Genomic DNA, 23,049 nt, shown 5'->3' with positions numbered 1-23,049 from the left:
TATTGCACCAATTACTAATTAATTAAACACGCGTTCAAAGCGGATACGCAAAAATCAGATGTCTTTGAAGTTGAGACTTGAAACTAAATAATTCGTTAACTTGTCATAACCAAGCAAAGCATCAAAAGCTAAAACATATGACTCACTGTGACTGTGAGTGATTTCTAAAGACTCGAGCTTTCAAACTCTACCCCCAATCAAACACAATTTTGCTCTTGCTTAGCTTTTATAAACTGTTGACTAAAGCAAAACGCATTTCGAAGACTTAAAAGATCCATCCAATTTTCTTGTTTTCCATTAAAGAAAAAGACCATAAACATGTATATGTAAAATTTAACAGCATCTCTATCTCTCCCTGTAAATAAAATTAAATATTTTCCCAAAAAAAAAAAAAGGCCGTATAGGCGATTGTTCCAATGGTAGAGTCTAAAGTGTGGACAAGCGAAGTGACGTGGCAGAGATACAATGCCTATTAAAACAACCAAAACCCAAACAAAACGCACATACTTTCTCTCGCCTCTTCATTGTTATCATCGCCACACACACACGCACTCGTTCTCTCTCTCTCTCTCTCTCTCTCTAGACTCAGCCATGCAAGCAGTTCAAGCTCCGACGCTCCGAAGCTCGCCGCTCGAGCCCCTCCGCGCGAGAACCCCGCGCTTCTTCAATGCCCGCCCGGCGGCGAAGCGAGTCTCGTTCGTCCGAGCCTCAGCCCCCACGGTCTCGGCGCCGAAGCGCGAGAAGGACCCGAAGAAGCGCGTGGTGATCACCGGGATGGGACTGGTCTCCGTCTTTGGTAACGACGTCGACGCTTACTACGAGAAGCTCCTCGCCGGAGTCAGCGGAATCACGCCGATCGATCGCTTCGACGCCTCGAAGTTCCCGACGAGATTCGGCGGTCAGATCCGGGAATTCTCCTCCGAGGGATTCATCGATGGGAAGAACGACCGGAGGCTCGACGATTGCCTCCGGTACTGCATTGTCGCCGGGAAGAAGGCTCTCGTCGACGCCGGCCTCGGCGGAGACAAGCTCTCCACGGTTAGGGATTTTTTTTTTCTTTCCTCGATTTGTTGTTGCTTTATCTGTTTCATTTCGGAAATGTGTTAGTTGAATTGTGGATCTGGACATTTTTCGATTTGGTAAGGTCATTGGTGGAAGCGAAACGCATGAGTGATTTCTTTTCACTGAATTCGCATGGCAAAACAGAATGTAGTAGTTTTGTTTAGTAGTTAGGGTATTTACGAATTTTCTTCAGCGTAGAGCTTCTCAGAGGCTTCCATATGATGAATGTAATTCGATAGATTAATTGGTTATGTAATTCTGGCGATTCAATCTTCCGTGCAGATCAACAAGGAACGAGCCGGCGTGCTCGTTGGGACTGGTATGGGCGGTCTCACGGTCTTCTCCGATGGTGTGAAAGCCCTGATTGAGAAAGGGCACAGGAAAATCACCCCGTTTTTCATCCCGTACGCGATTACAAACATGGGATCTGCGCTTCTCGCGATCGATCTCGGCTTGATGGGTCCGAACTACTCTATCTCCACCGCCTGTGCCACGTCCAACTACTGCTTCTACGCGGCCGCGAATCACATTCGCCGCGGCGAGGCCGACATGATGATCGCCGGCGGAACCGAAGCTGCGATCATCCCGATCGGGCTCGGAGGCTTCGTTGCTTGTAGGGCTCTTTCTCAGAGGAACGATGAACCCCAAACAGCTTCCAGGCCGTGGGACAAGGACCGCGATGGCTTCGTCATGGGCGAGGGCGCCGGAGTATTGGTAAGCCTTCATCGACTACGTGTTGATATCGATTTGGTTGAATTTTCAGAGTTTTAGGCTATGTTTATTGTTCATAACCCGGAATGTATTGCGAAAAATGAAAATTTTAAGGGAAAATATGATTTAAGGGGAATTTACCCTCGAATTTTCCGAGATCCAAACAACGTAAGGAAAATACAAAGTTTCTCATTCTTTCAAGGTGATGGAGAGCTTAGAACATGCGATGAAACGAGGTGCGCCGATTGTTGCTGAGTACTTGGGAGGTGCTATAAACTGTGATGCTCATCACATGACTGATCCGAGAGCCGATGGGCTCGGTGTCTCCACTTGCATTATGAGTGCCCTCGAAGACGCTGGTGTGTCTCATGAAGAGGTATATTATCTCCCATTAATCATCATGTCTCTGGGATGAAATATGTGTTTTTCATGATTCACACACTTCATTTCCGTGTCCTTTTTACGTATATCTATTGCCATTTGAACACCATTAGGTTAACTACATCAATGCACACGCAACATCCACTCTCGCTGGTGACCTGGCTGAGATTAACGCCATCAAGAAGGTTTTCAAGAACACTTCAGGGATCAAGATCAATGCCACCAAGGCACTCTTTCTATCTCTCCCATAACCATCCAAAGTTTGAATGAACTAAACTATGATCTTTTTATTGATTTATTTTTTTCGGGTCAATTTGTCGCAGTCTATGATCGGACACTGCCTCGGTGCCGCCGGAGGTTTGGAAGCTATTGCCACTGTGAAAGCCATCAACTCTGGGTGGTTACATCCCTCCATCAACCAATTTGTAAGTCACGCTTCACACTAAATAGTAAATAGTAAAAGACATATCTTATAATTGTTATTACACTTTCATTAATTTTGATGATATGGAAAATGCAGAACCCAGAGCCTGCCGTGGACTTCGACACCGTCGCGAATGTAAAACAACAGCACGAGGTCAATGTCGGTACGTAACATAAAAATAAGACAATTCAAGTTACTGTGAGATTCGGTTAGGTTTTTACCGGCGAATAAACTGACTTGGCTTACTGGATTTGTTTTTGCAGCCATTTCTAATTCGTTCGGGTTCGGTGGACATAACTCGGTGGTCGCCTTCTCTGCATTCAAGGAATAGTTCAGCTAGCATTCAATTTTTTTTTTCTTCACTTAAGGATAGGTTTTTGTTTAACGAGGCTTTTTCATGGAATTTGTTTATTATCTCCGAGCCATTTGTGCTGGTTTTTTTTGTCGTTGTTTTTTCAGTCCTGTATGGACGACTCGGTTTGAAGTTTGAACTCATAATTTTGCTGGCTAGAGTGGCTAGGCGCTTTATGTTTTAGTTCTCTTCCAATTCGTAGAAATAAATAAATATCTTACCGCTTGTTGGCTTTTATAACTTGGCAACAATCAAATCTCTACAATATACACAGAAGCATCTGATTTAAGTCCGGAGCCTTTGGACAGTTTTTTTGGTTGGACAGCGTTAAAATTTTGACATTTAACTTAAAAAAAAAAAAAAAAAAAAAAAAAAAAAACTGATTAGATGGATCCGTTCTAATGCTTCTAACTCGTCCTTCGAAATAAAAAAAAAAACAATTTCTATCCCAAATTATTTATTCTTATTTATAAACTCCCCATTAACAATTATTTCTTCACACCTCTCTCATATCACTCATTTCTCTCCCTTTCGTTTTATACTATTTTGTACTATGTAATTTTCATTTGAAAACTTATGATACCCTGATATTCATATTCTAATGTTTTTTTTTTATCATATTTCTAATTCTAATCTTTTATTCATATTATATTCAAGGTTTTTTTTTTATTTTTTTTATGTTCTTTACTTTTCATTGTTTGTCATTTTTTTTCAATTGGCTCATAAATACTAAAAAACTCAAATAAATCCCATAATATAACATCAAAATTAATTATTTTAAAAAACGAATTTTAACTAACAAAATTAAACATTTATTTTTTATTTCAAAATTTTATTTCTGAAGAACAAACTTTTCCCTCAATTTTTACATGAAATTTGGCCACATCCCTGTTTTTATATAAATAATTTATTTCGCCTCTGAAAAAAAAAGAGGACGCGTGTTAAGTAGCAATTGGGTGCTGTTTCCCGCCAATTACACTCACATTGCCGCCAAAATAAAGGCTTTCTAGGGTCCGGCAATAGGGTCTTCCAAAAAATTGAACAGCCAGCCTTCATCTCCATTTACATCTCTCTCTCTCTCTCTCTCTCTCTCTCTCTCTCTCTCAGAAATGGACATCAGCGAAGAAGTTAGGGCTGCTCACAAGCGTGAGCTCATGGGGTTCCTCGAAGACGGTGTACGCGCTCTCTCTTCTCCGTCAAATCTACCTTTTCCCTTTCAAGTTTCAGCGTTTTGGTTCGACGAATTAGTTTGTTTTCCTGTCGATTTGCAGGTATACATGGAGGAGATCAAAGCCATGATCAGCCACAAGCGTCGCCGCCTCATCGTCAACATCTCCGATCTCCACGCCTTCGCCGATTTCGGACCCAGGTTCGCTCCTCTCTGAACTCCGTTCCTCGATTCTCGTTTGGTTCCCGAGAAGATATTGAATTCCTGTTGATAATTCTCTTTTTAGGGTTTAGTTGCGATATTCCTATTTTCCTTAATTGTGAGAGTGTTCAGGATTCTGAGGAACCCGGGCGAGTATATGCAAGCTTTTAGTGACGCAGCCACGGAAGTGGCCAACAAAATTGACGGAAAGTACTTGAAGCAAGGAGAGCAAGTGAATGTGGGTTTTGAAGGCCCTTTCGTTTCTCGGCGAGTCACCCCGAGAGAGCTTCTCTCTCAGTTCATCGGCTCAATGGTCTGCGTTGAGGGAATCATCACCAAATGTAAGTTTCCTAACCCTAGAACCTTGTTTGCGCTTTCTCTTTATTTCCGTAGATGCGTCCATGTTTTCTTTGCTGTGTTGGTGTTGTCAATTTGATATGAAGTAGGTTGTAGTGAGACACTCTGGGGTAATTTTAACTCTGAGCCAACCTGTTTCTGTAGGTTCGCTCGTAAGGCCAAAAGTCGTAAAAAGTGTTCACTTTTGTCCGAGCACGGGAAACTTCATGGCTCGTGAGTACCGAGACATTACTTCCAATATGGGGCTGCCCACAGGAGCTGTTTATCCCACAAGGGTAATCACAAGCTTCTCTCATTTTAGTGTTTACTTTGTATTTCACCATGGGGGTTTGTCTCTGAAAAGAATTTCTTTATTAGGATGAAAATGGAAACTTATTGGTTACCGAGTATGGAATGTGCAAGTATAAAGACCACCAGACCTTGTCAATGCAAGAAGTACCGGAGAATTCCGCTCCCGGTCAGCTTCCACGAACAGTTGATGTGATAGTCGAGGAAGACCTAGTTGATGCGTGCAAGCCGGGAGATCGAGTGGCCATTGTAGGGATTTACAAAGCTCTTCCTGGACAGAGCAAAGGCAGCGTCAATGGCGTATTCAGGTATGCCCCGACCAAGTTCATAAGCTTTAAAACTGTTTGTCTGATAATTAGATGACAAAAAATAAACCTGTTTAGTTGCCTGAATAAGTTGAGCGGCATGTGTTTCGCAGGACGGTTCTCATAGCTAACAATGTTTCTCTGCTCAACAAAGAGGCAAATGCACCAATCTACACCCCTGAAGACTTGAAGAACATAAAGAAAATTGCCGATAGAGATGACGTGTTTGACCTTCTTGGAAATTCACTTGCACCGTCCATATACGGGCATTCTTGGATAAAGAAAGCTGTAGTACTGCTCTTGCTTAGTGGAGTAGAAAAGAACTTAAAGAATGGTACTCACTTGCGAGGGTGAGTAATGTTCCAGTCGTAACATTTGTTCTAGAGTTGCACAAGCCTATTTCTGTTTGGTAGTTCTATTTCGTAGCAATTAAATTTCTTGTTCTTCTTTTTTCAGAGACATTAACATGATGATGGTCGGTGATCCTTCCGTGGCTAAATCTCAGCTTCTGAGAGCAATTATAAACATTGCTCCGTTGGCAATATCAACTACCGGTCGTGGTTCTTCTGGTGTCGGTTTGACAGCTGCAGTTACTTCTGACCAGGAAACAGGTTAGGTCGTTTGTCTCTCAAGTGATGTAATATTTGTGTTTTCTTTCTCTTTCTCTGAACATTGCTATCTACACGTGATCAGGAGAGAGAAGGCTTGAAGCTGGTGCCATGGTTCTCGCCGATCGCGGCGTTGTCTGCATCGACGAATTCGACAAGATGAACGATCAGGATCGTGTCGCCATACACGAGGTTATGGAGCAGCAGACTGTAACAATTGCCAAAGCCGGTATTCACGCATCGCTTAATGCTCGCTGCAGTGTGGTCGCTGCGGCTAATCCTATATATGGAACGGTTAGTTTAGCACCACGTCTTCGAATCATTTCCGTGATGTGTTAAAACTTGGGAACTTTGAGCCCAGAAGTATATTCTCGACATTTTATGTTGAATTAATTTGTGTTGCAGTATGATCGGTCGTTGACGCCTACGAAAAATATTGGGCTTCCGGACTCTCTACTATCCCGTTTTGATTTACTTTTTATTGTGTTGGACCAAATGGACGCCGATATCGACCGCCACATCTCGGAACACGTCCTGCGTATGCATCGATTTCGCTCTGCGACTGATGGAGGTACGTTTGAGCAGTGATTTTCAATGCTTAAAGGTAGATATTAAATGCTTAAAGGAAGATTGTGTTTATTGAAAGTGCAGGCGATGCAACACTCGATGGGAATTCGAGGTATGGGAGGGAAGAGGAAGCTGATAATGATTCGACTGTGTTTGTAAAATACAATAGAATGTTGCACGGAAAGAAAACGGATAAGGGCCGAAAGCGTGATACACTCACCATTAAGTTTCTTAAAAAGTACATTCATTATGCAAAGCATAGGTTTCAACCTGATCTTACAGACGAGGTACTTGTGCATTGGTGTAAATCCATTCTAAACACCCTTTTTTTTAACATAATCCCTTCCATTACTTCCTAAATATCTCAAAATAACTCATTTTTTTGCTGTGCTCGTCATTTGTCCGTGTAGGCATCTGAACAGATTGCAACTGCATATGCTGAACTTAGAAACTCCAGTTCAAGTTCCAGGGTAAAATGGAATATCTTTTGAGAACAAGCAAATTGTAACATTCATCCAATCGCTGTGTATTGTCCTTCAGGCTAATATTGTTTTTTTTTTTTTTCATTGTGTAGACTGGAGGGACACTTCCGATTACGGCCAGAACATTGGAAACCATTATCCGTCTCTCAACTGCTCATGCCAAGCTGAAGCTGAGTAGAAAGGTAATACCGATATTCATATCATTATATGGTTCTAGTGCTTGTGAAGTTGTGAGTAAATACCAATACATGGTTGATATTTGATCTTGTTCAACAGGTTGTGAAGTCTGACGTTGACGCTGCGCTGAAAGTTCTATACTTTGCGATATATCACACGGAGCTGACTGAGATGGAGGACCGTGAGAACGAAAGGGAGAAGGAATTGGGAAGCAAAAGTAAATCCAATCGCCGGTCAGACGGGAAAGGCGGGCCCGACACTGGTGCCTCTGATAAAGAAGGGTAAGTCATTAGGTTTCGCGTATGTTCAGAGAGTCTTCTCTTCATCGACACGATGCTTAATCATCTTGACTCTTTTTTCCAGGCCAACGATCGATCCCATGGATGTTGATGACCCTCCGACCCAATCTGCTCCTGATCTTACTGCCGAGAGGTCGGTTGAATTAGAACTTGTTACTTATTTTTCAGCTGTTAATTTTTTCTTCTTTCAATCATCTATTTATGGCAATTTCTGGTGTTAATGTTTTTTTTTTTTTTTGTTATTGCAGAATAGAAGCGTTCAACTCTTTGTTCGGGCAGCATATGCGGTCAAACCGCTTAGAAGTCATATCCATCGACGATATCGAGAATGCTGTCAACACTAGAGCAGATGTTAGCTACTCCAGGGCAGAGATCACATCTCTTTTAGAGGCAAGTTTCTTCAACATCTATATTCCTATATATTCGTAGCTGTTTATCTTATACGGCGATTGGGTGCAAAATCATAACACGGGGTTTACTACTTTTTTTTTTCAGAAACTTCAAGATGCTAACAGAATCATGGTCGCTGGAGAATCCGTGCATATGATATCATGAGCTGTGAAAGCCTTCTATTAGTGTCAAAGATTGGCTGTGTAAATCTGCAAAAATGGTTGTTGCTATTCTCTTCAGATGAATTGGCAGCTTGGCTGATAATCTCAAACCGGAGGCGTATGATTATTTATTTCTTATTTTGCCCAAGTATTTCTTGATAAAATCTCCAGGCTAACAATCTAGAAGCTGTAGTGTACTCTTTGGTTTTTCAACTTTTGAGTCTTATAATCTCTTGACAGTCGATGGGACCTGTTGTATTTTTTTGTTTGTTTGTTGCTAAAGCATTATAGACAACCTAACCTGCCTCAAGTTCGTTTATTAGAGTGGTGAGAATTCATCTTCATATATCACTGAGCTTGTGAAATCAGAGTTTTGCCAAAAATGGCGTTAAATGATTGAAATTTTGAGACGGACTGTACCAGATAAAAAATAAATCATATGAAAACTCTTTTGAATAGTGTTATTATAATTTAGGAGTTCAAGTAGAAATGATATTTTTTTTTAAAAAATTCTTGATCATATTCAACAGACTAATTTGAAGTGGGTTGAACCGTCTGTTGATCGGTTAAAAAAACAAAAAATATCGGATCACCAAGGAATGATATTGTTGAGACTTGAGAGAAGGTTTGAATACGACAATCATCAATTAAATATAAAAACATTTTCATTCTTCACGAGTAAATAATGACATATCGGGATTCATGATAAGGTGACAATGGTCAAGTAATAAAGCAAGAATTTTGGCTGAGCATGTATCGACAAAATAAACACCAGGTTGAGTTATTAAAAAATTGTGGAAACTTGTGCGGTGGGCGTCGAGTCTGGAATACGACAAAAAAGAGGTTAACAATCCCCCGAAAAGGAGAAGTACGGCAAACATGGCCGCTCGTTTGCCTCTCTTTCTCTGCTCATTCCATCCCCAATCTCGCAACCGACGTTCTCACCATCTCCTTCCCGCGCTCACCGCCGCCACCAAGGTACGCTCTCAACACCACTTCCAATTCGTCGTACTCTAGTCTCGTCTCACTCCTTCTCTGCGTTTCAGATGGAAGGGATTCAGGCCAGCGAGATCACCGAGGACTCGAACCAGAGGAAAATCTTCGTCGCCGGCGCTACGGGAAGCACCGGCAAAAGAATCGTCGACCAGCTTCTCGCCAAAGGCTTCGCCGTCAAAGCCGGCGTAAGGGACGTGGACAAGGCCAGGTCCACTCTCTCCAACGACAATCCGGCTCTTCAAATCGTGAGCTCCGTCGCAAAACCCTAGCTGATTTGAGCTTCTCTGTTCCTCGGTGAATGTCGTGGTTGGTTCTGATGATTCTTCTGCCACTCGTTTAGGTGAAAGCAGATGTCACCGACGGCGCCGATAAGCTGGCCGAAGCCATCGGCGACGATTCGGAGGCCGTGATTTGCGCTACAGGGTTTAAGCCAGGCTGGGATGTCTTTGCTCCATGGAAGGTCTTTCTCATCTCATACCTGACCTTACCATTGTTTCCATTATAACTCTTCACTGAGTTTTGACCTTAGTTCACAACACTGAGAAAGAGATATGAATGAGCCTCCATTAATTTATCAAACTCATTTCCAGACATTAACAACTTGTTTTCTTGTTGCAATTCGTACCACTAGTTGTGAAAGCTAACAATTACTCGGAACCAGGTGGATAATTTTGGGACGGTGAATCTTGTAGAAGCGTGCCGTAAGCAAAGTGTGAACCGGTTCATTCTCATAAGTTCAATTCTGGTGAACGGAGCTGCGATGGGACAGATTCTGAACCCGGCTTACATATTCCTCAACGTCTTCGGGCTCACTTTGGTGGCAAAGCTTCAGGCAGAGCAACACGTGAGGAAATCGGGAATCAACTACACCATTGTCAGGCCCGGTGGCTTGAAAAACGACCCACCCTCGGGAAACCTCGTGATGGAACCAGAGGTGCGACACGTGTTATAGTCATTACATATGGAGGGTAGTATAACGATAAATTATAGTTAGAGTGTTAAATGTAGAATATCTAGAAGTTAAGTTAGTCTATGAATAACAATGAGTAGCAGAGAATAGGTATGGAAGATACTAATAGATTGAGGGAGAAATTTCGATTTGGAGAGCACAGGACTTCACGAAAGTCTGATATCGATCTAGTGTATTTCCTTTAGGGTATAACAAAAACTAAAGACGGTGCGTATCATATATTCTGATGAAATTTAATTGCGGACTGACTTTTGGTGGTGTGTTAATGTTAGGACACTCTTTACGCGGGAAACATATCAAGAGATCAGGTTGCCGAAGTGGCTGTGGAGGCTCTACGCTGCCCCGAGTCGCACTTCAAAGTCGTGGAGATCGTCGCACGACCCGATGCTCCAAAGGTTTCGTATCAGGATCTTTTCGGTTCTATAAAGCAACGGTAATATTTGCGTGTATGCTTGTATCTAAAGCATTTTTTTTTTGTTATATGTGGATGCCATGTTGCTTGTCTCTGCCATATATGGTGCGGTTTACCGATTGTAATATGAGGTATTTTAGACAGTGAATAATTCAGTCACATGTAAATCTATAAAAATTAAAAATTGCAAAACATTTCACCAGGTAATTCAACAAAGCTTCATCAATAAAGAGGCAGAAGTAAATAAGAAAAAAGTAAAAGTGAATGACTTTATTGTCAAGAAATTACAAACTCATACCAGGAGTCTAAAGTACGGAGGCTTAACAAGAAGTGAATATTAGTTGACAAATAGTTTACGAAGCATGACTCGAAGATTAGAAGAACCAAGCGAACAGAGAAACAACAGCAGCGATTGCCGCCGGAGCACCGAGAGCTTCGGCGGCGCTTTGCATTGGCGCTGGCGCCGGAGAAATCACTCCGGCGCCTTCAGCGGCGACCACCGTACCTCCAAAAGTAAGGAAAGCCGAAAGAACAATAGCGCAGATGGTCATAGCCATTGCCATTTTGTAAGCCTCCATGACTCTCTGTCTGAGCTGAGTTCTAAGGTAATTATATGTAGTAGAAGTGATATGCTATATATGTATGTATGTTTAGTTGTGTTGAGTGATAAGCACCATAAGGAGTGCTTATATAGGCAGTGCTTGTTGAATATATGAAGAAAATGCCAGCTCTGTTATGAGTTGATTAAAGCTAAACAACAAACAGAATCATTTCAAGCATGTTGGGGTTTGTTATTTTATTATTTAAAGGGGTTTTATTTTTAACAAAAAAAACTTAAAACTAAATTAAACCGGCACAGCCTGGAGAAGCAAAAGGCACTACGGAAATGAGTCGTTCTATAAATGACAAGCAACATCTCATTCCTTGAACTTTTATTTAACAATGCTTGGGCTTTTGGCACCTTGTTATCAAATTATGTGTGAATTAAGCATAATTATGGAGAAAGGTGGAACTTTAAGGTGAATGGGATACATGTTACTGTATCTTTGCTAGTATATTCGACAAGTATTTTTTAATTATAATTGCCGCTTTGTCTTTCGTCTTCTACTTGTATTTGTGGAAATTATTTCTCAGATGAATGGCCTAAAATATATATGCTAGAAATAATTCCAAGTTAATCCAAATAATATGAGGGCAAAGTAAAAAAAAAATGTCCGCACTGAATGAATCATTTCAGAAACACCATAAAGCTACGACACAATTAATTATTTGCGATGCGACAAAATTATGCACACTAATGTCGCTCTAGTCGAGCATTCTAGCCAAAAAGAGGAGCAGCAAAGGAGTAAGATACACACCAGTGTGTGATGAGTGTTATTACGTTAATAACATTAATGAGTTGCGTTAACTCATTACTTTAATAAACTTTATTATAAAGCATTTAATAGCTACGTACGCAAATGACTCTGTGGCCCAATGGATAAGGCGCTGGTCTACGAAACCAGAGATTCTGGGTTCGATCCCCAGCAGAGTCGACTTTGAACTACTACTTTTTTTTAATTAAATTTTTACCTAGTTAATAATATAATTAAATTAAAATCTTGGTTTAACAAAATGACTCTGTGGCCCAATGGATAAGGCGCTGGTCTACGAAACCAGAGACTCTGGGTTCGATCCCCAGCAGAGTCGCTTTTCATAAAAGGATTCAACCTTATTTTTGATCCCCAGCAGAGTCGCTTTTCTTAAAAGAATTCAACCTTATTTTTCAGTGAGACAGATTCATATTTTTGTGTCTCAGACCTTGAGAGAAAGGCACACAGAGCAGACATATATGTACTCGTATCATGTATTGAAGTGAGAAAACCCAGCAGCAAGAGACTAAACTTTAAGTTAAGCCTAAAAAAAAGGTCCTAAACTCTCAGATATGTTTACAATTACATGTACCAAAAAAAAAAAAAATGGTCCATTACTTGGATTCATGTAGGCAATGGAGTTACATAATTCAAGTTACAAAAAAAAAAAAAAAACGGGTCACGTATTCTCCGACGATGCAGCTTTTAATTTCTGAAGCTGCTTGCGAAGATAAGCCTGTTTCAGTTTCTCCCGGCGAGAAGCTGCCTGCTCTTCCCTTCGTGATTTGAGCTGTGCCGTCTTTACTCTTGCTTGGTTCACTTCTTCATGAACTTCCCTGTAAATACGTGCCCAAACAAAAACAGCTTCGTAAGAAGAAAAAAAAATACGGACTCATTTTTAGTTTTGAGAGATATAATCTAGGTTTCATTTTCATATTTCGATGGAGATTTTAGTTTTCTCATGTGCCCTATCCTCAAAATATCATTTTCATCTTATAATCAGAGTGTTTCAAACATAAGCTTAGTACTGAATTACAACATTACTAAACACCAATTAAGCTCGAATATCATATTTGGATTATCAAGATTTTGTTTTAGTACCTCACGAAGCGCTTATGTTCATCGTCGTCTCTGGAAGCAGCGGCTCGGCCGAGCCCCAAAGGTCTCGTGTTGAACAGAAGAGCATCGTCTCCGTTCTCCGGCGGCGGTCCGGCATCGGAAGCGGAATCGGGGCGTTGTTCTGATCCATCTTCGTGCCTCTTTCCCAAAAAGTCAACACAGTACTTCTCGTTTTCTTCCTCGTCGGAAAGTTCGCCTCTCACCAGCTTCTCATAAATCTCAGCCTTCTTCTCCAACGCTGCGTAGCTCACCGCTCCGTCTTTCACTGCTTTCAGCTCAAGTTTGTCCCTAATTATTCACCAAATACTAGTTCCTCAATTGAGATTCAATCACACGTGTTCAAAAATCTATGAATTGTTTGCTTAGGTTAGAGGCACACAACGAGATTTTTCCGTTTCTTAAAGATTAAAAATCCCTAAATTCTTCAAGGAATCGTCGAAATACGAATCGAATCGAAAGGAAAAGGGCGTACTTTAGGGCACGGGCTTCGACGCCGGAGTTTTTGGCGGCGAGAGGATCGTGAGCTTTGATCTTGCTCTTGGCGCGGTGAAATTGAACGTCCGTTCCGGATAAATCCCCGGACTTCTTGGTGTCTTCCTGAGATTTGTACAGCTGAGCCTTGAGCTCCATTATCGACGAGGCTCCGACACCGGAGATTTCTCGATGCTTCTTCGGCATTATGGAAGATTCCGTTAGCCATCCCAGCGATTCCACTATCACTCTCTTCTTCTTCTTCCCCTCTTCATCTGCTTCGCCCATTGATTGAGACACTGGTTTTTCTTCCATGAGGCTTTGCCTGTATCTCCTTTGGTCGAGCGGGTTTTCTAGGAAAGCCAGAAGAAAAGGAATAATGATTGTTTATTTATTTTTGGTCGAGTCAATGGTTCTACTTCTACAATTGGGACGTGACTAAGTCTAAAATTACGACCAAAAAAAAAAAAAAAAAAAAAAAAAAAGGTTGACACTAATTTTAAATGAAAATCTCACTTGTCAAATATAGCTCAAAATTCAAAATTTGACACTAATATAAGAAATAGGTGAAAAAAAATAATTATTTTTCCAACTACTCTCAATAAATATTTCTTATTATTTTTTTTTCTTTTTATTTTCAACTCCTGCTTGGCTTCTTCTCTCACTCACATCCCTCTTCACTCCTCCCGCACTTTTCATTCTGCAGCTCGCCGTTATCTTTCTTCACGAGGCTTGTCGGAAATTAGACTCAGCTAGTCATAATTTCGCAAAAAAGCTCGTTGTTTTTCCCTTGGAATAGGAGAATAATATCCACATTTTTCAGGTTTGAATGCTAAACCTAGTTTAAAAATTTTGTTCATCTTGAAATAAATTTGTCCATCTTCTTCGTTGGTCATTGTCTCAACGTGGATCGGGGCTGGGCTCGTCTTCTTCCTCGCTCTGGAGCTTTGGATCGTCTTCTTCCTTGCTCAGGAGATTTGGGTCGAGATCCTCGTTGGTCAATATATTCATAATCATGAGTTCGAGACATGTTCATCATCAAATTCTTCTACTTTGAAGAATAATAACATGTTAAAAACACTAACAAACATAGATACATGCAATTCTTCCACATGCAAAAATAATTTTTTGCTCTTTTTTTACCAAATGAGTTTATGACACTGACTTTTTTAGAAATTGGGGTTGACATTGTCTCTAAGGCCGATTTTCCTTTTTCTAGGTTTCTCAAATTGAGCTTGACCACGAACGCGACGCCTGAAGTATTGGCCTTCTTTTTTTTGTCGGATCAAACACAAAACAAACCAAGGCAACCCAATCATCATCGGATTAAAATAATCAAGCTTTGGCTCAGAAATCCCAATTCTAAACAAAGAAAAACCAAGCCTTAATTAACTTTCACATTTCTAAAATCGAGTAGAAGGAATATGAAGCAAGAAAAGGAAATGTGATACCTATCTTTTTGAATGGGGTTGACTTCTTTATTTTGTCTCCGCTCGAAAAAAAAACGACTGGGCTCTGCTTCCTTTCTCTTCAGAGACGACTGGCCTTTTGGGTCACTTTTCAAAGCCGACCTATGGCTTCGGCGTTCCCCTCAAATATAATTTAGAAAAATAACAATAACCCCTAAAACTAAGCATCACTATGACAAAGGTTACTTTTTAAAAAAAAAAATTATATTTGAGGAGGTATATTTGTCTTTGGTCAGTAACTTGAGTGCTATTTGTATCAAATTTGAGGTTTTGAGTTATATTTAGTAAGTGACATCTATTTGGTATTATTAATGTCAATCTCCCAAAAAAAATATTGGACCAAAATAGATTGCATTTTATTCCAAAATTATTACTATCTATTTGGTATAATTACCTTTTAATTTTATTTGTATTTTTCATCTCTTTTATCATTTTATTTACCTCTCACATCACTAAATCAAATCAATACAGAGGGTATAATTTCGTCATTTTAGTTAAACAGAGGGTATAATTTCGTCATTTGAGTTAAACAGAGGGTATGAACTCGACATTTTTGAAAACCGAGGGTTAAACTCGACATTTCACTAAAACACAGGGTATAAATGTGTTATTTTCCCAAAAAAGAAACAAATTCGGGATGTTAATTTTATAAATTTCACATTTTAAATTATTTTTATAAATTTGAAATCATATATAAATTCTAAAATATTCCAAATTTATTGAGATAAATACAAATTTATTGAGATCCAAAAATTTATTGATAAACATGTCAATAACTCTTAATAAAAAAAAAATCAGATTCTTTGCAATTTATTGATATTTATAAATTTATTGATAAATATGTCAATAAATCTTCAAAAAGTTGACCTATTTTTTTAAGATTTAATGACATCTATTGACATAAATATCAATAAATTTTCGGAAACGAAAAAAATTATAAATTTGAAAAAAAATTAACACTAATCATCACATAATCAGAAGCATATAGAACTTAAGTGAAAAATAAGCTTACAATTTAAGTGTAACCATTTCATTTTTTTATAGCACATCTCTTTCTCCCATTTTATAGTATTTGAACGATGTGGGACAATATTTTAGAGCGATTTGTGACAACTGTCCATTCGTATATGACGTCCAGTTTTTTCCTTACGTTGTACATCGCACTTGGTAATTTGTATATAATACTACATAGCCTTCCACTTCCACGTTATAGCACAAATCAGTTTTATATTATTCAAATTATATTTAGGGTCCAGGTAGATATATAGCTCAATGAAATATTGAATTTTTTTTTTTAGCTAATTTTTTGTTTGTCTTTAATAAATGGCCAAAAAAATATTGATTATAAGTCCAAATTGATGTAAATACGTCATAAAATTTACAAAAAATTAACGAACACATAGACAAATAAACTATCCAAAAGATGTCACGTCGCCATTATAACTATTTACTTAAATTTTACAAAAGATTAGCTATTTAACACAATATTTTTAAGTGGTTCAGTTAATTATATATTTGTTATATTTATTTGTATACATTAATACTTTGAAAGTTTATATAATAGTTTAAACATTAGGATAGACAAGAGGCCTTTTTTTTAACTGAATGACTTTTAAACTTTTTTGAAGTTTCGTTCGAACAACTTTAACAAAATTGTTTTGCCGAATTAAATCATGTCACAGAATATTCAACATAGTTGTCAAGGCTTTTATTTTTTTCTTTTTCTTTTGCCTTTCTCAATCTTTTTATAATGAAACCTGTGCTTTATCAGTCGTTGATACACCAACTATCCATTTAGCTATTCATAGTATTTCAAAAATAACTCAACATCTTCATGATACCTACAATATTATAATTTTTCAAAACTACATTACCATGAGAGAAAATTTTAGAAAATATTGGGGTGTATGAAAATTCATTTTTTGTATGGCTTTGCATGCATTTTAGACCTCAAATTAAATTTGAGGCGTTTCTAAATTTTTTTATGAAACTTAAAAGACCTTACAAGAGATGATTAAGTTATACACAATCATATTAGGGTCCTAAAAGGATTATCTCTTCGAGATTTTTCAAGCGAATAGTGCAGAATGACTTGAGCTGAGCCCATCACTCAATGAATCAAGAAGTCGTGTCACGTTTCAAACCTTCCATTGCTATTACATAGTGTGAGTATATTGCCAAGTTATCCAAGATCACAAGATTCGGCCCAACACGATGAGATCACACTCTTCAACTCTAAACATTTTTTTCTTCATGAGGCAAGATTCACATGCAACTTGAAGTAGTCGTGGAAACACAAAAAACATGTTTTCAATCTTGTCAAGGATGACTCGTGAGTCGTGACATACTATTTATCCTAGTCTAAATTGTTTCATCCGAAATCGCATTTAGACCCTTTAGTAACTTGGGTTGCATATTCACCGTTTAGTAACTTGGGCTGCATTATCGGTGATAAGAGAGATAGTTTAAGTCCTCAATTGGTCGAGACATTAACAGATGAATTGACTTATTCACGATAAACGAGCTCAATGGTCATTCGTCAATATTGATCTCATGGATTATTTCACTTATGATTTCTCATATTTAAATCTTGAAGATTAGGAAGTGTACCTTTAACTTTGAATAATTATAAATAAAATTTAAAAATACTCTTTCCTCTATTTATCTCTCTGAGGGTAAAAAAAATTAATCCGATCTTGAACACAAGAGGAAAGCATTAAAAAATAAAAAATAAAAAAAAAATTCACAACCCACACGAGCTTTAACTTTCACCGTGATATATAATCCGATTACTTCTCCTTTATTACTTTGCCCTTAACGAGAGTAAGTCAAAGCTCAAACACAGTAGCCAGAGTGATTAAATACAAAATGAAAAGAAAGATTTTATTAGTTATATTGAGTTTGAAATAACACATAAAATCAATACTTGAAAGCCGAACTTATTTATAAAGCTAAAACAAATTCAAAATCAGAGGCGCTTCTTCCCGGTCATAGCTTCCCAAGCAACCAAGACGTGGTTCACAATTTCCTCTACTCCAACCCCATTCTTTACCTGCTCATCATATACACACATATATTATAGCAAATATATATATATATATATATATATATATATATATATATATATATATCACATGAGTTTTAGTAAGCTAAAAAAAAGTGTATGAATGAATGATTGAAGGAACCTGAGCAAAGACGAAAGGGCCGCTATCTCTCATACGAAACGCATCTCGCTCCATCACGCCTAAATCGGCTCCCACAGCTGCTGCCAAGTCAGTCTTGTTTATCACCTGTGATCAAACAATCAATTAGTCAACCAATCCATTTTAATTATTAAGATGGGAAAAAGGAAAGCGCGTACGAGGAGATCGGCTTGAGTGATTCCGGGCCCGCCTTTGCGAGGGATCTTGTCGCCGGCGGAGACGTCGATAATGTAGATGATGTAATCCGCCAATTCTCTGCTGAAATTCGCTGCCAAGTTATCTGCAACGAGGCACGTACCAACAAAGCAAGCAATGAATAACTCCGAGAGAGAGAGAGAGAGAGAGAGAGAGAGAGAGAGGCAATAGAATATTCTATGTACCTCCACCGGATTCGCAGAGAAGCAAGTCGGCTCGGAAGAGGTTGGAGAGCTCTTCGAGAGGGCCGAGGTTGATGCTGATGTCCTCGCGTATGGCGGCGTGAGGGCAACCGCCCGTCTCCACCGCGCGAATCCTCTCCGCCGCCAGAGCTCCGTGCTTCACCAAGAACTCGCCGTCCTCCTTCGTGAATATGTCGTTTGTCACCTATATATCCACAAACATACTACTCAGTCTATTTTTCTTAACGATTTATATAAATAATAGTTTGATCACAAAGTAAATATATATATAAACAAAATATTTTGAGGATGAATATCGAACTAACGAGTTTAAAGGACTTACCGCAGCAAGACTGTACTTGTCCCTGAGCTGTTTACACAGAGCCAGCATTAGAGCTGTTTTTCTGCAATAACAAAAAAAAATTAGGTCAAAATCAAATACCTTTGAGTTTGACCAGGGTCAAATCAAATTAGTTAAACGGAGACAGAAAAGCGAGAACACGTGAGCAGAGCCATGCCTTGGATTATAAAAAAAAGAATACTTTTGGTTCGATTGCCATGTTTTTTTTTTTTTTAATTTTGATTTGAAGCGTTAGAATAAATAATAATGATATGGAAGAAAAAAGTGATACCCAGTGCCGACGGGTCCACCAATACCAACAGTGAAAGCTCTCTCGTTAAAATCCCTGGTGACGAGTGGCTGAGCTCTTGTGGTGAAGAACCCCGGCGAGTATATGGGCTCGTGCGAGTGCGGTGCTAGTCCATCGTGGCTATGGTACACCTTCCCATCTTGCCCAACCCACGACCCGCTTCTCTGATCCCCATGATGGTGATGATCATGATGATGATGATGATGATCATGGTGATGATGATCGTGAGAATCCATATCTGAGGAGAGAGAGTGGAGAGTAACAAGTAGTGCGGCTGTAACAGTAGTGCAAAAGGAGAATGAAAGAGGTCTTAGGTTGAAAGAATCTACGAGGCAGATAATGTTGATACTAAATTACCGTAATGCCCTTCACTTCCACTATTAATTCGCTGTATTTTGTAGTTTGTACTTTTGTCTACTTTGTAGTTTATTTATTATTATTATTTTATTTTATGAATTACGCGATTTACTTTTACAGTTTTGTTTTTAACTTTTAGTTTTATTACCACAAATTGTGGTCCACATCAAAATAGGAAAGTAAGTGATCCATGGTGCGAAACAAAGTCAAATTTCCTTTTCTTTTATGCATCCCTTTACTATAAATTTACAAATTTTATGACCAACTCCGCAAAAAAGCCTAATTTTACGGAGCTACTTTTTATGCACATTGTAAATGGACAATATATTTTTTCGTTCGTACTTTTAGTAAGAAAATTAAAGAGGGCTTACATCTTAATCGAGTAAAAGGGTACACGACTTAGAATTATAAAAAACAAGATACTATATACTAATGACATGATTGGGAAATCTAAAAAAAAGTAATCCCCAAGTTAGTCAAACAAGTTCCTGAGTGCATTTTGCTTTCCACATGGCTGAGGCACCAACTGAAGATCCTTATTATTCCGAGCCATGATATTATTCGCAGTGGTCCCACTTTCTGGTTGAAGAGGCGATACTGCTTCGAGATTGCCCTGAATCATCATTCCTTGCTTTTGCATGTATTCTTTCTTGTCTTGATAGAGGTATAAGAACGCAATGAGAGCGAGCTCAGCCGAGAAAAGTATGGTCCAGAGTCTAGTGCTTTTCAACGTCCTCTTTTGGAACGCCTCTAAGCCCGTGTATATGTTTATAATCCCAAACAACGACACCAACGTTCCGAGTATCCAATGCACGACGTACCATAACTTTCTTCCTTCCTTTCCTCTGCGCGTACATGACACACATATAATATGTCAGCTAAGTATATATATCTGATATATTGAATTTGAATGCTATATAGTTTTTAGTACCTTTGAGGCCTGAAGAATCCGATCAGGACCTGAATCCAAATGGCGGGATAGAGAGCGAGGCCTAGTCTTTGATGGTTATTGTTGAATGAATTCTCTAAATTTCTTATGGACAACACTGCACCGGCTGTGGCAATAAGAACTGATAGCATCTGCTTCGTAAAAATAAAATAAAAATACTTAACCGAAGTGTATGAAGTTTCTATTTTATAAATAAAGTGCACTTAATATGTTGATTGCTTGATCACTAGGCGGTCTAGCTCCGTTGGTAAACAATTTGATCATTTTCATCCCCCAAATAAGATATGCGGCGAAAGCAAAAACTCAAACAACAACTAAAAAAAAAAAACATAATAATCTGTATGTTTTTGTCACGCAAGTACGTGTAAGTTTCACTTTTCTTTTAATACTGAAAAAAAAAATCACACATGTGTCATGTGTATATATATATATATCTATATTGAATTTAAGCGAACAGAAGAGACACATCATTCGTCCATCCAAAAAAAAACAGTTAATATCTTGGTATTAAAAAAAACTTAGATAAAATTTAAATACTGCATGATAGAAACCTGTGGGCTAGCCTTAAAAAAAAAAAAGAAGAAGAAAATTAGTAGTGGACGCCATCATTAAAGTTAAAGCAGCCTGTGATGATGATGTTTTATACAAATATTATAGCCACTGGCTGACATAATAATACATTTTGTGACCTATAAGCATTTTCTAGATTTGTATTAATCAACGCAGCTTATGGCTAACTAATTAGATTATTTTGGTTATTATTAGGACTAATTTCCAAAAAAATCAGTGGTATTGATTAACTTCCAGCTTGGATAAGCGGTAAAGAATAAGTATAGTAATTTATGTACTTGCCTGCAAAATGACATGAAGATAGAAGAAAACCTTAGCCATGGTTGAATCACGTTGCTCTCTGCCTGAAACCCTGATGGTAAGTATACCAACAGGCATTAAGAATCCCATTGAAATCCAAAGAAGAAGTCCATGAACTGTGACGTGAGATATCATCTCAGGACTCAGCTGCAAAAAACATTATTATAAATATGACAACAATCAGACGGTTATATGTATGTTATGTATGTATGTATGTATAAGAAATGATATATCACGGTCATATGTGTGTATGTATCTGTGGTGAACATGACAAACATAGAGATATGGCCTAAAATAACTAGTGATAGTAAACACACCTGGGCTTGAGAGCTATTTTTCCTGAGCCTGTGACCAGATTGGTGATGCTCATGTTCATAGGAAAAACAGAGGACTAATGGTACAGCTTGAGCTAGAAAGATTAGCGTCGTAGAAGATACAAGCTTGATAGAAAGTCTCCGCATATTTTTTCTTCAAACCAAAATAAACTTTGTTGAATAGTAATAAATATTATAATCCGATTTAGCTTTCTATCAATCTCGTTTCACTTGCAGGTGCTTTTTCACCATTCCTTAGCGAGACAGACAATATAATGATACGTAGAGGCAAAATAGAGGATTTATGGTGGTTCTGATGATAAAGGAGTTTTTAGGGGACAATGCTTGGATAACCTTTGGTTTTATAATGACTTACTACCCATGTAGCTATTGAGTATGAATGGTATTATTACATACGCTTTATATGGTAGTTAGGTATGGGAGGGGAAACAAATATAAATGAAAAGAAAAGTGGGATGAGTTAAAGTTCAATACAAAAGGTGGAAATACTCTGTCTCATCTTTTTTGTCCAAAAATAAAGAAAAATCACCCATACTTCAAACTTGAATGATGAATGATTGATGAGGTAAATAAAAACAATTATGGATGAAACGATGCCGTTCTGCGGAGGCGGCTTTATCTATTTTATAAGCATTGATGAACTTAGATACAACTTAAAACTAGCTAATCTATCATGTCAGACATAATTAGTGCATTTCATCTGGGGATCAATATATTTAAAATAATATTGCAATGATTCACATTATTTTCACTGAAGTAATATGATAATGAGGATCATCATAATATTTTATTTCACGGAAGTAATTTCCATTCGAATTTTTATCCTTCGCTATGTTCAAAATGGCTTAAACCCTTTACACCACATAGGTATTAGCCGCTTTAGCCGTCAGAAACTCTGGTGAGTAGTTAAAATATCACTCAAAGAATCATTAATTAATAGAATGTAAAATAACAAGAATCTAAACATTGTCATCGCTTAAAATTAGTGGATTTTGCTACAAAACCAGTAGTGTCAGAGTGTATAACTAATTTTGTCCATAATAATTGTCAGTCAGGTCAGCTTCTATCAAAATCATCATGAAACTGACAATGAATCACAGATCTCTGTGTAATTTATATACATATAAAAGTGTATATGATAAATGCAAAGACACAATTATTGGCTCTGACCACAGCCACCGTATTGTAATCTAATACAAATGGCACGCTCATAACAACAACAAAATTAAAATTGGGTGTGTGGAAAATGACTGATCAGATTGTCCAAACAAATTACTAAAGATTTTACGTGCTTTTACTCCTTCTATGAAGAATCAACTAGTATGTTAGACTTCAAGAACCCCTAACTAGGCCACAAGAACTCAAAGTTTAATCAACTACCTTGGTGACCAAGTTATCAGTGGAACTCTATGAGAATCCATCATGGATATACTAACTGGACCGATACTAAAATATCAATTAAACACGTATAAAATCAACATGACAATGATTAAGTATGGTTAAAAAAGTAGAAAAACAAGATCTCACCAGATATATATATATATATATATATATATATATATATATATATATATCTCTTCATTCAT

General features: G+C 38.2%; 6 protein-coding genes and 2 non-coding genes across 9 annotated transcripts; 5 read left to right on the top strand and 3 right to left on the bottom strand.

Annotated features, from left to right (window-relative positions):
* Nucleotides 1-504: 504 nt before the first annotated feature.
* On the top strand, nucleotides 505-3,170 carry KASI (3-ketoacyl-acyl carrier protein synthase I). The gene is made up of 7 exons (XM_089625650.1): nucleotides 505-1,038; nucleotides 1,345-1,776; nucleotides 1,976-2,149; nucleotides 2,268-2,381; nucleotides 2,478-2,579; nucleotides 2,675-2,741; nucleotides 2,842-3,170. Exons 1-7 carry the CDS (start codon nucleotides 592-594, stop codon nucleotides 2,907-2,909), a joined length of 1,404 nt encoding a protein of 467 aa, XP_089481776.1. The 5' UTR covers nucleotides 505-591; the 3' UTR covers nucleotides 2,910-3,170.
* Nucleotides 3,171-3,962: 792 nt separating this feature from the next.
* Nucleotides 3,963-8,252, top strand: MCM3 (Minichromosome maintenance (MCM2/3/5) family protein). 2 transcript variants are annotated; one of them, XM_089625395.1, is made up of 16 exons: nucleotides 3,965-4,105; nucleotides 4,202-4,299; nucleotides 4,432-4,640; nucleotides 4,801-4,931; nucleotides 5,014-5,252; nucleotides 5,363-5,599; nucleotides 5,706-5,860; nucleotides 5,943-6,151; nucleotides 6,263-6,428; nucleotides 6,509-6,711; nucleotides 6,835-6,894; nucleotides 6,999-7,088; nucleotides 7,183-7,364; nucleotides 7,447-7,515; nucleotides 7,631-7,772; nucleotides 7,878-8,252. In XM_089625395.1, the coding sequence occupies exons 1-16, from the start codon at nucleotides 4,040-4,042 to the stop codon at nucleotides 7,935-7,937; spliced, it is 2,316 nt and encodes a 771-aa protein (XP_089481521.1). In that variant the 5' UTR covers nucleotides 3,965-4,039; the 3' UTR covers nucleotides 7,938-8,252. The 2 variants fall into 2 exon arrangements, with proteins under 2 accessions (XP_089481520.1, XP_089481521.1); XM_089625394.1 differs by having other exon boundaries at nucleotides 3,963-4,299.
* Nucleotides 8,253-8,688: 436 nt separating this feature from the next.
* LOC149386420 (NAD(P)-binding Rossmann-fold superfamily protein) lies at nucleotides 8,689-10,410 on the top strand. The gene is made up of 5 exons (XM_089625396.1): nucleotides 8,689-8,911; nucleotides 8,980-9,174; nucleotides 9,270-9,389; nucleotides 9,591-9,863; nucleotides 10,172-10,410. Exons 1-5 carry the CDS (start codon nucleotides 8,813-8,815, stop codon nucleotides 10,334-10,336), a joined length of 852 nt encoding a protein of 283 aa, XP_089481522.1. The 5' UTR covers nucleotides 8,689-8,812; the 3' UTR covers nucleotides 10,337-10,410.
* Nucleotides 10,411-11,773: 1,363 nt separating this feature from the next.
* On the top strand, nucleotides 11,774-11,846 carry TRNAR-ACG (transfer RNA arginine (anticodon ACG)). The gene has a single exon. It is a non-coding gene; the product is annotated as a tRNA-Arg (tRNA).
* An 81-nt stretch (nucleotides 11,847-11,927) lies between these two features.
* TRNAR-ACG (transfer RNA arginine (anticodon ACG)) lies at nucleotides 11,928-12,000 on the top strand. The gene has a single exon. It is a non-coding gene; the product is annotated as a tRNA-Arg (tRNA).
* Nucleotides 12,001-12,195: 195 nt separating this feature from the next.
* On the bottom strand, nucleotides 12,196-13,648 carry LOC149386417 (uncharacterized protein At4g18257-like). Its single transcript, XM_089625236.1, has 3 exons — nucleotides 13,255-13,648; nucleotides 12,765-13,070; nucleotides 12,196-12,499 (listed from the first exon to the last, which is right to left on the bottom strand). Exons 1-3 carry the CDS (start codon nucleotides 13,566-13,568, stop codon nucleotides 12,343-12,345), a joined length of 777 nt encoding a protein of 258 aa, XP_089481362.1. The 5' UTR covers nucleotides 13,569-13,648; the 3' UTR covers nucleotides 12,196-12,342.
* A 3,931-nt stretch (nucleotides 13,649-17,579) lies between these two features.
* On the bottom strand, nucleotides 17,580-19,285 carry UREG (urease accessory protein G). Its single transcript, XM_089625235.1, has 6 exons — nucleotides 18,935-19,285; nucleotides 18,646-18,706; nucleotides 18,306-18,507; nucleotides 18,084-18,205; nucleotides 17,908-18,012; nucleotides 17,580-17,774 (listed from the first exon to the last, which is right to left on the bottom strand). Exons 1-6 carry the CDS (start codon nucleotides 19,186-19,188, stop codon nucleotides 17,691-17,693), a joined length of 828 nt encoding a protein of 275 aa, XP_089481361.1. The 5' UTR covers nucleotides 19,189-19,285; the 3' UTR covers nucleotides 17,580-17,690.
* Nucleotides 19,286-19,606: 321 nt separating this feature from the next.
* On the bottom strand, nucleotides 19,607-22,494 carry LOC149386415 (Cytochrome b561/ferric reductase transmembrane protein family). Its single transcript, XM_089625234.1, has 4 exons — nucleotides 21,446-22,494; nucleotides 21,111-21,275; nucleotides 20,241-20,389; nucleotides 19,607-20,154 (listed from the first exon to the last, which is right to left on the bottom strand). Exons 1-4 carry the CDS (start codon nucleotides 21,587-21,589, stop codon nucleotides 19,782-19,784), a joined length of 831 nt encoding a protein of 276 aa, XP_089481360.1. The 5' UTR covers nucleotides 21,590-22,494; the 3' UTR covers nucleotides 19,607-19,781.
* Between the last annotated feature and the right edge of the window lie 555 nt (nucleotides 22,495-23,049).

This window comes from Urtica dioica, chromosome 9 (genome assembly GCF_054948205.1).
Source record: "Urtica dioica subsp. dioica isolate 48M chromosome 9, U.dioica_male_clone48M_v1_H2, whole genome shotgun sequence".
Taxonomy (NCBI): Eukaryota; Viridiplantae; Streptophyta; class Magnoliopsida; order Rosales; family Urticaceae; genus Urtica; species Urtica dioica.
Note: the sequence above shows the minus strand (reverse complement) of the source record. Positions and strands in the feature narration are given on the sequence as shown.

What these genes read in the sequence shown, in the direction of transcription:
- KASI (XM_089625650.1), top strand. Translation starts at nt 592, where the DNA reads ATGCAAGCAGTTCAAGCTCCGACGCTCCGAAGCTCGCCGCTCGAGCCC. An exon ending in CTGGTGTGTCTCATGAAGAG is followed by an intron (nt 2,150 to 2,267) that starts GTATATTATCTC and finishes GAACACCATTAG; the next exon opens with GTTAACTACATCAATGCACA. An exon ending in ATCCCTCCATCAACCAATTT is followed by an intron (nt 2,580 to 2,674) that starts GTAAGTCACGCT and finishes TGGAAAATGCAG; the next exon opens with AACCCAGAGCCTGCCGTGGA.
- MCM3 (XM_089625394.1), top strand. Translation starts at nt 4,040, where the DNA reads ATGGACATCAGCGAAGAAGTTAGGGCTGCTCACAAGCGTGAGCTCATG. An exon ending in CTAATCCTATATATGGAACG is followed by an intron (nt 6,152 to 6,262) that starts GTTAGTTTAGCA and finishes TTTGTGTTGCAG; the next exon opens with TATGATCGGTCGTTGACGCC. An exon ending in AGATCACATCTCTTTTAGAG is followed by an intron (nt 7,773 to 7,877) that starts GCAAGTTTCTTC and finishes TTTTTTTTTCAG; the next exon opens with AAACTTCAAGATGCTAACAG.
- LOC149386420 (XM_089625396.1), top strand. Translation starts at nt 8,813, where the DNA reads ATGGCCGCTCGTTTGCCTCTCTTTCTCTGCTCATTCCATCCCCAATCT. An exon ending in CGCTCACCGCCGCCACCAAG is followed by an intron (nt 8,912 to 8,979) that starts GTACGCTCTCAA and finishes TCTGCGTTTCAG; the next exon opens with ATGGAAGGGATTCAGGCCAG. An exon ending in ATGTCTTTGCTCCATGGAAG is followed by an intron (nt 9,390 to 9,590) that starts GTCTTTCTCATC and finishes ACTCGGAACCAG; the next exon opens with GTGGATAATTTTGGGACGGT.
- LOC149386417 (XM_089625236.1), bottom strand. Translation starts at nt 13,568, where the DNA reads ATGGAAGAAAAACCAGTGTCTCAATCAATGGGCGAAGCAGATGAAGAG. An exon ending in GTCGAAGCCCGTGCCCTAAA is followed by an intron (nt 13,071 to 13,254) that starts GTACGCCCTTTT and finishes GTGAATAATTAG; the next exon opens with GGACAAACTTGAGCTGAAAG. An exon ending in GAACATAAGCGCTTCGTGAG is followed by an intron (nt 12,500 to 12,764) that starts GTACTAAAACAA and finishes ACGTATTTACAG; the next exon opens with GGAAGTTCATGAAGAAGTGA.
- UREG (XM_089625235.1), bottom strand. Translation starts at nt 19,188, where the DNA reads ATGGATTCTCACGATCATCATCACCATGATCATCATCATCATCATCAT. An exon ending in GGTGGACCCGTCGGCACTGG is followed by an intron (nt 18,707 to 18,934) that starts GTATCACTTTTT and finishes TTGTTATTGCAG; the next exon opens with AAAAACAGCTCTAATGCTGG. An exon ending in TCTCTGCGAATCCGGTGGAG is followed by an intron (nt 18,206 to 18,305) that starts GTACATAGAATA and finishes GCCTCGTTGCAG; the next exon opens with ATAACTTGGCAGCGAATTTC.
- LOC149386415 (XM_089625234.1), bottom strand. Translation starts at nt 21,589, where the DNA reads ATGCGGAGACTTTCTATCAAGCTTGTATCTTCTACGACGCTAATCTTT. An exon ending in ATCTTCATGTCATTTTGCAG is followed by an intron (nt 20,390 to 21,110) that starts GCAAGTACATAA and finishes TTTACGAAGCAG; the next exon opens with ATGCTATCAGTTCTTATTGC. An exon ending in GGATTCTTCAGGCCTCAAAG is followed by an intron (nt 20,155 to 20,240) that starts GTACTAAAAACT and finishes ATGTACGCGCAG; the next exon opens with AGGAAAGGAAGGAAGAAAGT.